General features: G+C 37.6%; 1 protein-coding gene across 2 annotated transcripts in view; it reads left to right on the top strand.

The window, feature by feature from the left end:
• JMJD1C (jumonji domain containing 1C) overlaps positions 1-13,550 on the top strand; it is a 214,462-nt gene that overhangs the window by 184,368 nt on the left and 16,544 nt on the right. For both annotated transcript variants that reach the window (XM_060241113.1, XM_060241114.1), the window contains 7 exons: positions 1,033-1,234; positions 4,716-4,930; positions 6,163-6,315; positions 6,588-6,677; positions 8,889-9,016; positions 9,235-9,448; positions 11,937-12,151. In XM_060241113.1, the coding sequence (XP_060097096.1) occupies positions 1,033-1,234; positions 4,716-4,930; positions 6,163-6,315; positions 6,588-6,677; positions 8,889-9,016; positions 9,235-9,448; positions 11,937-12,151 (1,217 nt within the window). The remainder of the gene's footprint in view (positions 1-1,032; positions 1,235-4,715; positions 4,931-6,162; positions 6,316-6,587; positions 6,678-8,888; positions 9,017-9,234; positions 9,449-11,936; positions 12,152-13,550) is intronic.

Below are 13,550 nucleotides of genomic sequence, written 5' to 3'. Positions count from 1 at the left end.
GACAGATTTTTCAGATTGATAGGTGCTTTTACAAGTTGAGAGCTGAACAAGAATATGTTTATCCTTTATGTCTGTGGCTGATGATTTTTGGCTTTATTTTGTCCATAGATAATTTATCCAGGTGCTTGATTGTATGGAGGAAACCAAAGCATTCCCCAGTATTATAAGTTATGTGCATTGCAGAAATGACTATGATCCCAACAACTGTGACTGCAAAAATCAGTGGGCTATTTATTCATTCAGAACTTTCTTCAACCAAATCTTGGCCATGGGTGTTTTGAAAGATTATCACAGAGAAAATTCAATGTCAGAATTGTCACTATAGTGCATGCTAATTGATAAGCTAAAGATTGTCATGCTCTTAAGATTTCTTCTGCAACTTTAAAGTGTAAACAGAGTATCAAGATTCCACAAAATGCACTTGCTGGCTAGCTGTAATGAAGGGGCTGGGTTTTTAGTTACTCTTTTAGGGGACTCTTTTTAATCGCACATACGTGTATGCAAACCATTGAAAATGTTGCTGTTCTGAGATCCATAAATATGTTAAATATATGTAAATTTATTCAGAAGGTCAAAGATTTAACTGTTATTTTGAAAATACATTCATGTCTTTTCTACAAGAAAGTAGGTTTTATTTTTGTGTAGAACTTCTATATGTAGGAAGCAAATGCATCATTGGGTAGATTAACCTTATAATAGTATATATTCACAGAGTTTTGGGATTGTATATAGAATATTCAGATTTTTTTTTTAAAGCTCCATCAACGGTGGGGGGGGGGAGGAATATGACGAATCATTATCCTTTGTATTGTAAATCATGGGGCAAATTGATTGCAGTAAAAAAACAGATCGAAAATCTTAAACTGGGTAGCTCTCCCCAAAATTTTCAATCATCATTTTGTTTGAATAGTTAAGTTACAATTAAGCTGTTGATTCTGGCTACACTTTTGTGTCTCCCCCCCGCCCCAAGCTCTAAACATGGAATATTAATAACATGCTTGTCAATCATGCTAAAAGTTTTCATTTTTGCAGCTGGCATACCTCGTTCAGTATTAAAAGACTGGCGTAAAGTAAAGAAGCTGAAGCAAACTGGAGAATCCTTTTTGCAGGATGACTCTTGCTATGAAATAGGGCCCAATTTGCAAAAATGCAGAGAATGTAGACTGGTGAGAAGTAAGAAAGGTGAAGAATCTGCCCACTCACCAGTGTTTTGTAGATTTTACTACTTTCGTCGGTAAGTGAAAAAAAAAATCTTTACATACCAAATCTGATTTCTTCTCTCTTTAGCAACTGTGTTATGTTTTATAGTGTTTCAGGTAGTGTTAGAAGTATAGCTATGTGCACGACTTTGGAAGTCTAGGAGGGTTGCTTTTGTGGGAAGGGTTGATTTGCATGAGGGAGCTGTCATGCTCTTTTGTGGAATTTTCTCAGATGCCTATAAAGATTTTTGTCTTTGTGGGAAGTCTATGTAAGAGGTTCAAAAAACTGCCTCACCTGTCCCTACAGGAATTGTTTAGGGAAGTAAATGTAACTTCCCCTCCTTTTAAAGGGGGTGGGTGGAATAAACTAGGCCTTTACAACAAAGACTGCTGTTTCACCAGTTCCCTGAAGAAATATACATGCTTAAACAATGCTCCTAAGTGAAAACATACAGGCCTGGAATAGGGGATATGAGATATCTGCTCTTTCTGATGTCACAAAAGTACTCCCTGGGTGTCATGGCAACAAGGATATGCTATAGCTGAATACAGCTAAAGGGGTGAGAGGAGGGAAGCAACAGCCTGAGATAATTGTAGTCAGAAGCTAGTCTTGTGAAGGATGGAAAGAAAGGGGAAAAGGTAGGACCAGGGCTCTCTTTGTAGCAGGAGCTCCTCTGCATATTAGGCCATGCCCCCCTGATGTAGCCAATCCTCCTCTAAAGGGCTCTTAGTACAGGGCCTACTGTAAGCTCCAGGAGGATTGGCATAGCAATTTAAAAGAATTATGGTTCCAACTACAGTGCAGATTAATAGAACAGGGCTGTGAAATCATTGTGCTAGGAACATCAGGAATGGACATGAAACTTCTAATATTTATTTTAAACATTCATACTTCCCTCTCCATATGGATATCTGTGTGGTGGCTTACAGTGATCATTCTTAAAGCAACACAGAAGACAAATTGATAAAAACAGCAGAACATAGATGAATGCAGTGAAACGATTTAAAATAGCAATAAATATAAGTGTAAAAAACTTTTAAAATCCTAAAACAGCCAATATGAAGCCAAGAAAAACCTATTAGTATACCTATGGATAAAAGAGTAGTATAACAGAATAGCTAATACAGTTTCACAGAGAAAGAAGATCTAAAAGACGCAGGAGAATAAAAATATCTTCTCCTGGAATCTAAAAGCTTTTACATTCAGTACCAGGCAAACTTCTATAGGAAGGAGTTCAGAGCTTGAGCACCACTACAGAAAAGTGCTTATTTACCTGGCCTGTGAAATTGGGAACAAATAGATCAGGGCTTCTGTTGAAGATCTTATATGGTGGGCTCATATGGGATGATAAGGTGCTCCTTTAGGTACCCTTGTCCTAGCCCAGGAAGACGAGGGAAACTAGTACTTTGAACTTTGCCCCAAAGTAAACTAGCAACTGGTATGGAGCTTTTAAAGCTAATATGATATGGTTTCAGCAATCTCTACCTGGCAACTGGCTCACCATCTCATTTTGAAGCTTCTGTCAAAAAGAAGCACCATGTAGAACACATTGAAGTAGACAGCAGATAACAGTAGCATAGATAATGTTGGCCAAATTACACCTTTCAGTGAAAGGACACTCTGAAGCAGCTACTGGTTAAAAGTACCATATGCTACAGGGAAGATCTGAGTCTCCATCTCCGTAGCCTCGATTCAAAAAGCATCCTCAAACTGTGTTCCTACTCCTTAAGAGGGGAATGTGCACGGTAGTAAAATTTATTATGTAAAGCCATGGGCCATTACATTTACAGCAGTTTACAAGTTAAAAACAAAGACTCTAAAAATGACACATTCAAAATTAGATTATTTACAATCTTAATTACATTCAGTGTTCCCATAATTTCAGTCAAGCTCTAATTGTCCAGTTAACAACATCATTTTGCTGTCTACCACGGTACTGTCTTTGCCATAATTTTGCTGGCAGCCAGAACAAAAAGTGCTACCTTATAAGAGACTGTGGAGTCAATATCTGACAACAGAAATATTAATTTATCTGTATCAGATGCCATATACAATTGATGTGTTATTTCAGTCAGAAGCTTGTGTCTAGGATCTGAATACAGTGGGCACACCATAACATAATGGAAGAGGTCCTTCACAGAAGTTTTGCATATACGGATATATGCAGATGACATGGTTTTAGTTTCTTTAACCAGGAATGGATTGAAGAAATTTTTGGATAATCTGGGGGATTATTGCAGTAAAGAAAAACTTGCCATCAACTACACCAAAACTAAAGTAGTGGTATTTCAAAAAAAGTCCAAAAGGTACTCTTGGAGCATACAAGGCACTCCTATAGAACAGAGCAAAAAATATAAATATAAATAAATGTAATATTCAGGGAACCCTGAGTAGGAACACTCACTTAGCCTCCTTAAAAGCTTCAGCAAATAAACTCATTGGAGTTGTTATGAGCTTTTACTATCGAGGTTTTCTTATAGATCCGGCCCTCAAACTGTTTGTTAGCAAAGTGATTTTACGTATATTATATGGTGCTGAACATTGGGGGTGGAAAGAACAAACACTATCTAGTTTGGCAGTAATACAAAATTCCTTTTTAAGGTATATTTTGGCACTTCCAAAAGGAGTGCCATCTGCCCTATTAAGAATGGAACTTGGCCTTCCATCAATCAGGGCACGCATACATTTAGCTGTATTAAAATCTCAGAAGAAATATCAATTGACACAAATGGAATCACTTGGCAAACTTAACTATTATTAAGCAAGGATAAAATTTGCTCTAATTTTGTTTACATCATTTCTCATTATACAATTCCAGTCAATCTGTTGCAAGCCTCAGGAAATAATAATGATTTGCATCAATGGATGTTTAATGGGGAGGCCATAATAGACTGCTAATTGTTTGGACAAGATCTGCCCCGTGGTATAAAGATATAAAGAAGGTATAAAGATATAAAGAAGGACTACCTAAGATCCACATATCAATATATGAAATCTATATAGTGGAGTCCAAAAACTTCAGAGGACCTCTGCCAATGGTCTCATATATAAGTTAAACAGCCTAGAGGACAAAATAGAATCATCTGGATGGAACCCTATGTGTTAGATGCTATGGGGTTGAGCAGAACCAGTTTATGAAATAGAACTACCAGTCGTTCTGAAGGATACCATGTTTTGATGCTACCAAAAGCTGCTGAGACATCCAGAAGAATCAACAGTTGCACTTCTTATCAAAAGTTAGCTGGGACAACCAAGACAGGTCTGGAATCAGTTTTGAGTGTTTCATTAAATAACATAAGCAAAAGGTTTTCTCTATTTATATTTCAATCAATAACTATATTGTGTCCTAGTGCATTCTGCTTCTCTTTCCAGCAGTACCTCTGCTAAGAAACTGGTTCAGGAGGAAAAGACAGACGGAGGCATGGAATGTATTAGATTAACAATAGCAATGTTTGACCTAGATTGTAATTCAGCTGCTCAGTATTGTGATACTTATTTGTGTATTTCTTTTGCAGGCTTTCTTTTAGTAAGAATGGAGTGGTTAGGATTGATGGCTTTTCTTCTCCTGATCAGTATGATGATGAAGCAATAAGTTTATGGACACATGAAAATTATGATGATGATGAAGTGGACATAGAAATGTGTAAATATATTTTAGAACACATAGGTGACAAATTTTGTCAACTAGTTACATCTGAGAAAACGGCCATGTCCTGGGTGAAAAAGGATGGTAAGGCTTTTTAGCTTTTAAAAAAAATTATAACTGGATTCAAATGTTAGCTTTTCTAGTTGGCTCCTTTTTAATATGGCTCAAGTGTCAAGTTCTTCCTTGAGAATCCTCATATTGCGCTGAAATGTTTCATTGTGCTGTTGAGAACTACACGTATATTCAAAAATAGACTGAGATAAACTACACAAGACATATTGGAGCAATTTCAGTAGTTCGAATTATTTCAAAACTTGTTAGTCGGTTGATTTGATTTGGGAAGGAATATTTTTGCAAAAGTCTATTTAACACTGATAATTGTTACTTGGTAATATTAAGCTGAAAATTTTAAGGTAGCTCTGTATTGTTTAATTTTTATGATTGAAGTAAGCATACCTTCTAAATTCAGTGTCAAAAGGACGTTAAGAAAAAGGTATCATAACTTCTGATTAAGGCTCCAGTATTCAAAGCAATCATATTCGCAATTAATGAAGTGTTGTCCAATGTATGTTGTTCTTTTGCTGGCCTTTTGAAGTTCTGAGCACTCTGAGTGCATCGTCTTATATTTGTGACTGCCAATGGACACGAGAGGGAAGAACTATGATAGATCATACTAGTAGCAGCCCCTAGAAAATGTGTAACAAGTCCCTTATATTGACAGGAGTGGTCTTCCTTGGCTGTTAAGTTTAGTAGAAGTTTTCTTAAAAATGGAAAATAATGCCGCTTATCCTGAACCAAGGGACATACCTGCATATAGATCTGAGTTTCTCAAAGTCTACAATTTCTCCAAATAGTTTCATTCATTAAAATTACCTTTTAATTGCTCTGGGGCAGTGTACCAGAAAGTACACTTTCTTTAAAAAAAATCTTTAGGACTGAGTAATACACAACTCTTGGGTTTAGAAGCATCTCAGATTCCTGCCTATTCCTTTTCCATCACATTGGATGCAAGGATAGCAGCCCATTTAAATATATGTATATATAAATTGATATGGAAAAAGTATATGCGGTAAGTCCTAGGAATAAGAGCCTTTGTGGTTACAAAGACTAGTAATAGAATTTTAGAGACAGAGAGTTGCCTAGATACTCGACAATTTATAAAAATACTTATGGCAGTTGTCGAATTTCCCCCCCTAATTGCCTGAAAGGAAATAATGACTGGTCTGTTTGGCTGAAATTTTATTTCTGTGCAACAACTTTACAGATGTTTGCCTTTAAATTTCAGTACTTGGTTTTCTGTTTACTCTGTATTTCAGCCAAAATAGCTTGGAAGAGAGCAGTCAGAGGAGTCCGTGAAATGTGTGATGCATGTGAAGCCACTCTGTTTAACATTCACTGGGTCTGCCAAAAATGTGGATTTGTGGTCTGCTTAGATTGCTACAAGGCAAAGGAAAGGAAGAGTTCTAGAGGTCAGTGTACTCTTGTAAGAAGAACAGCAGCTTAGATTTGCTTGTTTTAAATTTGAGCTTGTTTTTTGTTCAGCTAACAAAGATTGTACGTAAAGTAACTTCATCTTTGTCCTAAAAAACAAATTCCAGTACCCATGCTATACTCTTTGATATGAAAATGGTGTCTCATGTGTTTTGACAAATAGCAACAGCCCTAGAAATATACCTGTATTTAAAGTGCCAATTGGACCCTGCAAAACCATAACTAATATGACCTGTTAATATCTTTACAGATAAAGAACTTTATGCATGGATGAAATGTGTAAAAGGACAGCCTCATGACCATAAACATTTAATGCCTACCCAGATCATTCCTGGATCTGGTAAGATCACAATAGACTTTGAAGATGGAATTTATTTACTTTTTATAATGTATGTAGGACTCATTACAGATACTTTGTTGATAGTAATTTTTAGCTTGCTATTGAACACTGGGAAGTAACATGAGAATAAGGTAAGATATTTATGTCTCTTCTCCTTAACAATGTGGTTGAGATGAAGAACTAGATATGTTATCTTCAAATCACTGGGAAGTCGTTATGTGTAAGGTATTTATTCCTCAGTAAACCAAGTCCTAACTGCAATCAGTATTTTAAGGCTGAAACAATAAACTCAATTTTAGACATAGTCAAAGTCAGAAGTTTTAAAGTAAAGGCTGAAGTAAAATTATTTATAGTACCATAAAAATAATCCAAATACTGAGGAGAGTATGAAACTGAAAAAGACCATCTCAGGTATAAATACCATTGTAATTATCATTGTATTTAATAGTAAAGTGGTACTATGTTAATCATTTAAGCAGCAAAATCAGAAGGGGTGGGGGGTTGCTTTGTTTCTAGGGGATTCTGCAGTATACAGAAAAAATACGACTTTTATAAGTTATTCAAAATAGGAAAATATGCAAAATCTAGCCTGGTGAAGATTGATTACACTCCAGGATACAAGATGTTGAGGGCTGATTAGTCATTTTAAAAGGGAGGGGTAGGCTGCTTAAGGCTTAGCCAGGATTTTTTTAGGTTGGGGGGCTTTTTAAAAATTTGGGGAGCACTCAATTTTTTTTTAAACACAACCTAAAAAATCCTGGGAATGACCTTGAGAGGCAGCCTTCCCAGGCTGGGTCTTCCTGCTTTCACAGCCAGCTTTGAAGCTGACTGTGAGAAGAAGACCCATGGCCTCTCACTGTCTCCTCTTGCTCAACTGAGATTTAAGATGTAAAAAATTGCCAAGGGAAGCAGGGGAGACCTATTTTTTTTCCAGAACAAAAAAAATAACAAAATTGGGGGAAATTGAAATAAATGCATATTTTATACACACACCTCTTAGCACATATATCTTAAATTTTGCCATTTCAGATTTGGGGAAAAAATAAACAGAAAACAAATTCTGATAGATCCAGGTGGGCAGCTGAGTTAGTCTGAAGCAGTAGAGTTTATTTGAATATAAACACTTTCATGTAATCACAATAGGTGTAGGAACCAACTTATTTGGATATCAAGTTAAACTTGATAACATTGAACTTTTAATACAGTGCATATTGTTGCCATGAGCCCTGTGGCACAGAGAGGTAAGCTGCAGTACTGCAGCCCAAGCTCTGCTCACAACCTGAGTTCAATCCTGGCAGAAGCTGGGTTCAGGTAGCTGGCTCAAGGTTGACTCTACCTTCTACCCTTCTGAGGTCAGTAAAATGTGTACCCAGCTTGCTGGGGGTAAAGTGTAGATGACTGGGGAAGGCGATGGCAAATCACACCGTAAAAGTCTGCCAAGAAAACATCCTGATGTCACCGCATGAGTTGGTAATGACTCAGTACCTTTACCTTTTACCTTTTATATTGTTACCAGCATTCTTCACATTTAAACATTCTTGACAATATATTATATGTCTACAATATATATAAAAATTATCTGATATTGTTCTTGTACATCAACATTTTCATACTACAATTTTTGAATAAAACCTTTGTTGTAAAGCATTTCATTCCTTCCAAAATAGATATTTCATAGGAGTTTTTTTTTCCAGTGCTTTCCAAAATTTCCCAATGCTTTTAATGGTCAGGTTGAAAAAGTCCTCAGATTTTTTTTCCATGGTATTCATTTTGATTTTGAAAAAAACCTGAGGTTGAGTTGATTCTGCATATAAAAATTACATGTAGTAATTGAACTGAAATCAGTAGGATCCACACCTTCATACTGAATTGAAACATAGCTCATTTTACAGTTTTATCTCATATTTCATAGAATCTGAGGACATGAGCTCTGACCCATGAAAGCTTGTGGTAAAATAAATGTTAGTATTTAAGGAGCCCCTAGATGTCTGTTGTACTACAATAGGCGTATTGGCTACTCCTCTGAAATCCCATATAGTAGATGTCAAGTCAACTAAATTATACTCTACTGAAAGATCAATCTCAAGAGCTTTCTTCATTTGCTATAGTATACGAAAGGAGATGTAACTTCAGGCTGTTATCCTCAGGACTGTACAAAGTAGTTGTGCTGTATATGGAAGAACCATTGTTTTCTTTATTCATATTTTTTAGTTTTAATGGAACTTCTTGAAACAATGCATACTCTTAGAGAAAGACATGAGATTAAATCCCATTGCCAGTGTGCCAGCAAACAGAATTTACAAGTTGGCAAATTCCCTTCTATGAATGGGGTGTCTCAGGTAAGGCCAATTGTGTCCTAATATACTTCTGTTAATATTTGCATTATGTTATGGGGCACAGTCTGTTGCACTTTTGAGTATGCATCTACATTTTGATTTTCAGTGGCAGGTAAGTATATTTAATGGTGCATAATTGAACCATAGAGTACAATTGCTATTAAAATAACCATTGTTTCAATGTGTGCAAACTGATTAATATGAACTGTTGTACCCTGCAGGTTTTACAGAATGTCCTTAACCACAGTAATAAAATTTCTCTGTGCATCCCTGAGTCACAACAGCAGAAAGCATCTCAAAAATCTGAGACCAATGGTAATACAAGTCCAGGGAGTGACATAAGCACAGACAGCAAGTTGACACCACCTGAATCTCAATCACCACTGCATTGGTTGGCAGATCTAGCAGAACAAAAGGCCAGAGAAGAAAAGAAAGGTAGGTGTAGGTAATGACCAATGTATGTGAACCCTGCCTTACGCAAATTGTATTTTTCTATATGTAATGGGAAATGTCTGTCTCAGTGAACGTTGAGAAGCTTGTGCCACATATTTGAGGGGGAAAAACACCCTTGCATCACTAAGTCTATAGAATTGCCAGGTGCCTTTTGTTAATGTCGTGGTTTTTGGTATACATCAAACAATATTTTATCACTAAATACATTTCCTGCTATAAAAATCAGGCATCTTTATATAGCAAAGGCAGGAATGAGGAGAAGATTGGAGGGAGCAGACAGTTCACTGAAGATTAAAAAAAGAAAGCTATCAGAGACTTGCACTGGTCTTTCCTTAAATTAAGGGCCCAGAATTTCATGTGGGAAAGGATGGTGCTGCTGGGCTTTTCTGTCCTTTCCCATTATAGAGTGGCATTTCAACAGAAGAGGCAAAATCATGTGGCTGTGTAGCTAAATCCACCTAGAAGGTCATGCTCGTTGCCAACATGAAAATGACATGCTGTTCATTTATACCCTGCATTTCTCCCAGTGGGGACCCAAAGCAGCTTACATTAGTCTCCTCTTCTCCATTTTGATGTCACAACAACCCTATGAGTTAGCTTAAGCTGAGACTGTGTCACTGGCAGAGTGGGGACTCAGACCTGGATCTTCCAGATCCTAGTCTGATGCTCTAACCATTATACCATGCTGATTCATCTCTGAATGAATGCATCTCTGGGCACCAAACTGCTGGGAGGGAGATCAGGAGGTAGTGGTGGCTTATCAAAGGGAAGGCTCTAACCCCCACATTAGAGGGGATTGGAGAACACTGAAGAATCCCTACTGAGAAGAATGGGTTTTCCTCAGCCAAAACAACTTCCTCCCTAGTTTCTGAGCAAAGCTGGGCCCTGCTTGCTTGAGGATTGTTTATCTGAGCTGGGAGGTCTGAACACCTTATAGCAGGGGTGGCCAATGGTAGCTCTCCAAATGTTTTTTGCGTACAGTTCCCATCAGCCCTAACCATTGGCCATGCTGGCTGGGGCTGATGGGAGTTGTAGGCAAAAAACATCTGGAGAGCTACCGTTAGCCACCCCTGCCTTATAGGAAGGTCACTCAAGTGGAATTTTTTAGTTTCCCATTTCTCTACAACTCATCTCTTAAAAGGGCGACAATAAATTGATAATACTAATGCAGTACTACTTCTGAACAAGGCCAGGACTCTAAAGAGATGTGTTATTGTTAGTATAGAGGTCTGGGATGGAGGAGTAGAACAGCAAGCTGGTTGACAAAAATGGCTGGTGGATGTGAACCCTTCTGTTAGCCTCTATGCAAATCTATCACTGGAATATCTGACCACATCAAAGGATCAAATTGCATCATGTGTATCTCTCTCTTTCCCTCTACTTCTGTAGTCTGAGCTCAGAGCTTACTGTGTTGTGGTCTGTAAGCAGGAAATAAAGATTGTAACCAGAAAACAAAAATGAGGAAGAATGCCTAGAGTTATAAAGAGGGTTGTGGTGCACAAGAAGAGTGGTCAAAGTTGCTGGAATTATTCACTTATTTGGGCCCCAGCAAGGGGATAAGGTGCATTTATGCCTATTAATTGACTCTTATGTTAGAGCTCCAGGGCAACTGGTTGGTTACTGTGACAGGATGCTGGGCTAGATGGACCACTTGTCTAATCAGCAGGGCTGTTCTTATGTCCTTAAGAGTGGTTCTAAGACTAACTCTGGACAATGGTCACGATGTTTGTTATCCTTCAGGACAACTGTAAATTCCTTTAATGTTTTTAAATTAAACCCGTAATTTTTGGCAGGCTTTATGAAGAGCTGTTCATTTATTTATGGTTTTGAACATTTGCCAGACTGTCTTGATGATACATATTAATTTTTCTGGTATGAAAACAAGGAAGCAACAAGTAGCAAATCTGGAAAAAGTTTCACTGCCTCTCCAGCTGGTCTCCGTCAGCACATTATTTCTGCCTCTTTCCTTCCTACCCGCATTTACTTTTTTTCCTGCACACCGGCATTAGTGAAAGGCACTTGGTGACTCTTGACTCAGAATGTTAAAAACCAGTGCTAAATGTCAGTGTTGACAGTGTGACATTTCCTGTACTATATATGGAAAATTACATCCTTTGGCTGCATGTGTTGGTACCCTCTTCTGGTGGCATCAAATTGACACATTATTTCTTGCATATTGATAGAAGAACCACTTGCAGAAGGTACATCATGTGTCAGTGTCCAACTCCTGTTATCTGCAGCATCTTTCATTTGCGACAGGTTTAACTCAGCTCCAGGTCTGAGAGGCTGAAGATGCCTTTTACATGGTTGCATAGTGTTGATTCCTTTTTAAAAGGATCTAATTAATCCTCTGGTGTTCAAGTGAAGCAATAATGCTAAAAAGTATATTGTCACTAATGTCAAAGGCAGGCTGTCAGTGTTCATGCTCGTGTGTTATGCTTAATGCGAGATCAAACTTATTTTATTTTAGAAAATAAAGATTGTCCACTTGGGAAACATGCCAAGGAAGAACAGGACCAAGACAGTTCAGAATCTCTCAACTGCAAGACCTCAACACCTTTGTCTCAGAACAGTGAGCAGGGGTCAACATTACGAGACTTGCTGACCACAACAGCTGGCAAACTTCGTCTTGGTTCTACAGATGCTGGTATTGCTTTTGCTCCAGTTTATTCTACAGGAACTGCAGTAAGTATGTTACCAGCTGTTATGTTCTGGATGCTCTTGAATACAAAGGGGGCTCTTGAATCCTTGGTTACTAATACCGTAACTTAAGGCGGGGGAAAGTGGATAAAAGGCTGCATTCAGGTGATGTGAACAAACAAAATTTCAGTTTATCATGACATCCAAATCAGATAACATTAATAGTCATTCTTTTCAAGATTCTGATTGAATAATTATGATTTAGAATCTTTTAAAGCATGAAACAAGACTACATTTCGTTAATGCTCCTGAGTCAGATGCCACAATAAATTGCAGTTCATTGCACACACGAAAGCCATTAATGAATAAACTGGAATGGGACAGGGTACAGAGCTCATAAGTGTAAGAATGGCTATCATTTGTGTAGTAATCTGAATGCAGCCAACATCAGCATTCAGTTTGTAGTTGGCCAGGATCCAAAGAACTCTATGAGGCATGCCCAATGGAATTAGAAAAAAAATAACTTTGGATCCCTCCTCTGCACACCAAATCTCAAACTGTTTTGGACTCTGCCACCCTTCTAAAGAAGTTTTCCATGTAGCACAGAGAGCCGATCTTTGAAACGCATGCAGATTCCCTTTGGTGTGCAGAGGAGGGATCCATCTATAAATCTTTAGATTTATAACTAAATAAGTAAAGCAAAGAACCACATGGGTGTGCCTGAAAGAGTTGACTGGTTTCATAATATTCCAGACATGTTAACAACATTTTAAGAAGCAGTGGCTGTGTATTGGTAACACACATTACACAAGCAACTCAGTTCATTGAAATCTCATTGTCTCTTACTGCAAGTATAATAATAAGTGGGATTATCCCAGTGTAAGTGCTTGGTGAATCATTGTTTAACTACTGTAATTTATTTATTTTCATTTATAATCTCTTTCTCACTGCGACTCAAGGCAGTTTATTCATATGATAGAGGTAGAGCTACTCAGTCAATCAATAACCTGATTAAAATATAACATTTGATTGATCACTATTTAAATTTCACAGCAGATATTCCTAGTAAAATAAAACTATTGAATCAGGTGAAAACATGTAGTGAGTCTAATAGGAAAGATTCCTGGTAAAAGAACATAATGCATTGGAGCAGGGACTGAAGAACTGGAAGATAAAACACATTATCCTTGATAGAGATCACTTCCTGAGCTGATACTTTACATCACAGCTCTTCTCCTTTCCAAGAATGCACTCCTGAACAGTTCTGTTTTGCATGTGAAATGACATAAGTGTGGGGAACCATCATAGAGAGCACCTGTGAACAGGCAGATGCCAATTTTACCTGTTTGCAGTGTGGCACTTTCCTAAGTCTTTACTCTGATGAGCTAAGCTGTCACTGCAGAACACAATAGGAGAGGAGGTCCTGCAGGAATATGGATCCAGT

Source organism: Heteronotia binoei, chromosome 6 (assembly GCF_032191835.1).
Source record: "Heteronotia binoei isolate CCM8104 ecotype False Entrance Well chromosome 6, APGP_CSIRO_Hbin_v1, whole genome shotgun sequence".
NCBI lineage: Eukaryota > Metazoa > Chordata > Lepidosauria > Squamata > Gekkonidae > Heteronotia > Heteronotia binoei.
Note: the sequence above shows the minus strand (reverse complement) of the source record. Positions and strands in the feature narration are given on the sequence as shown.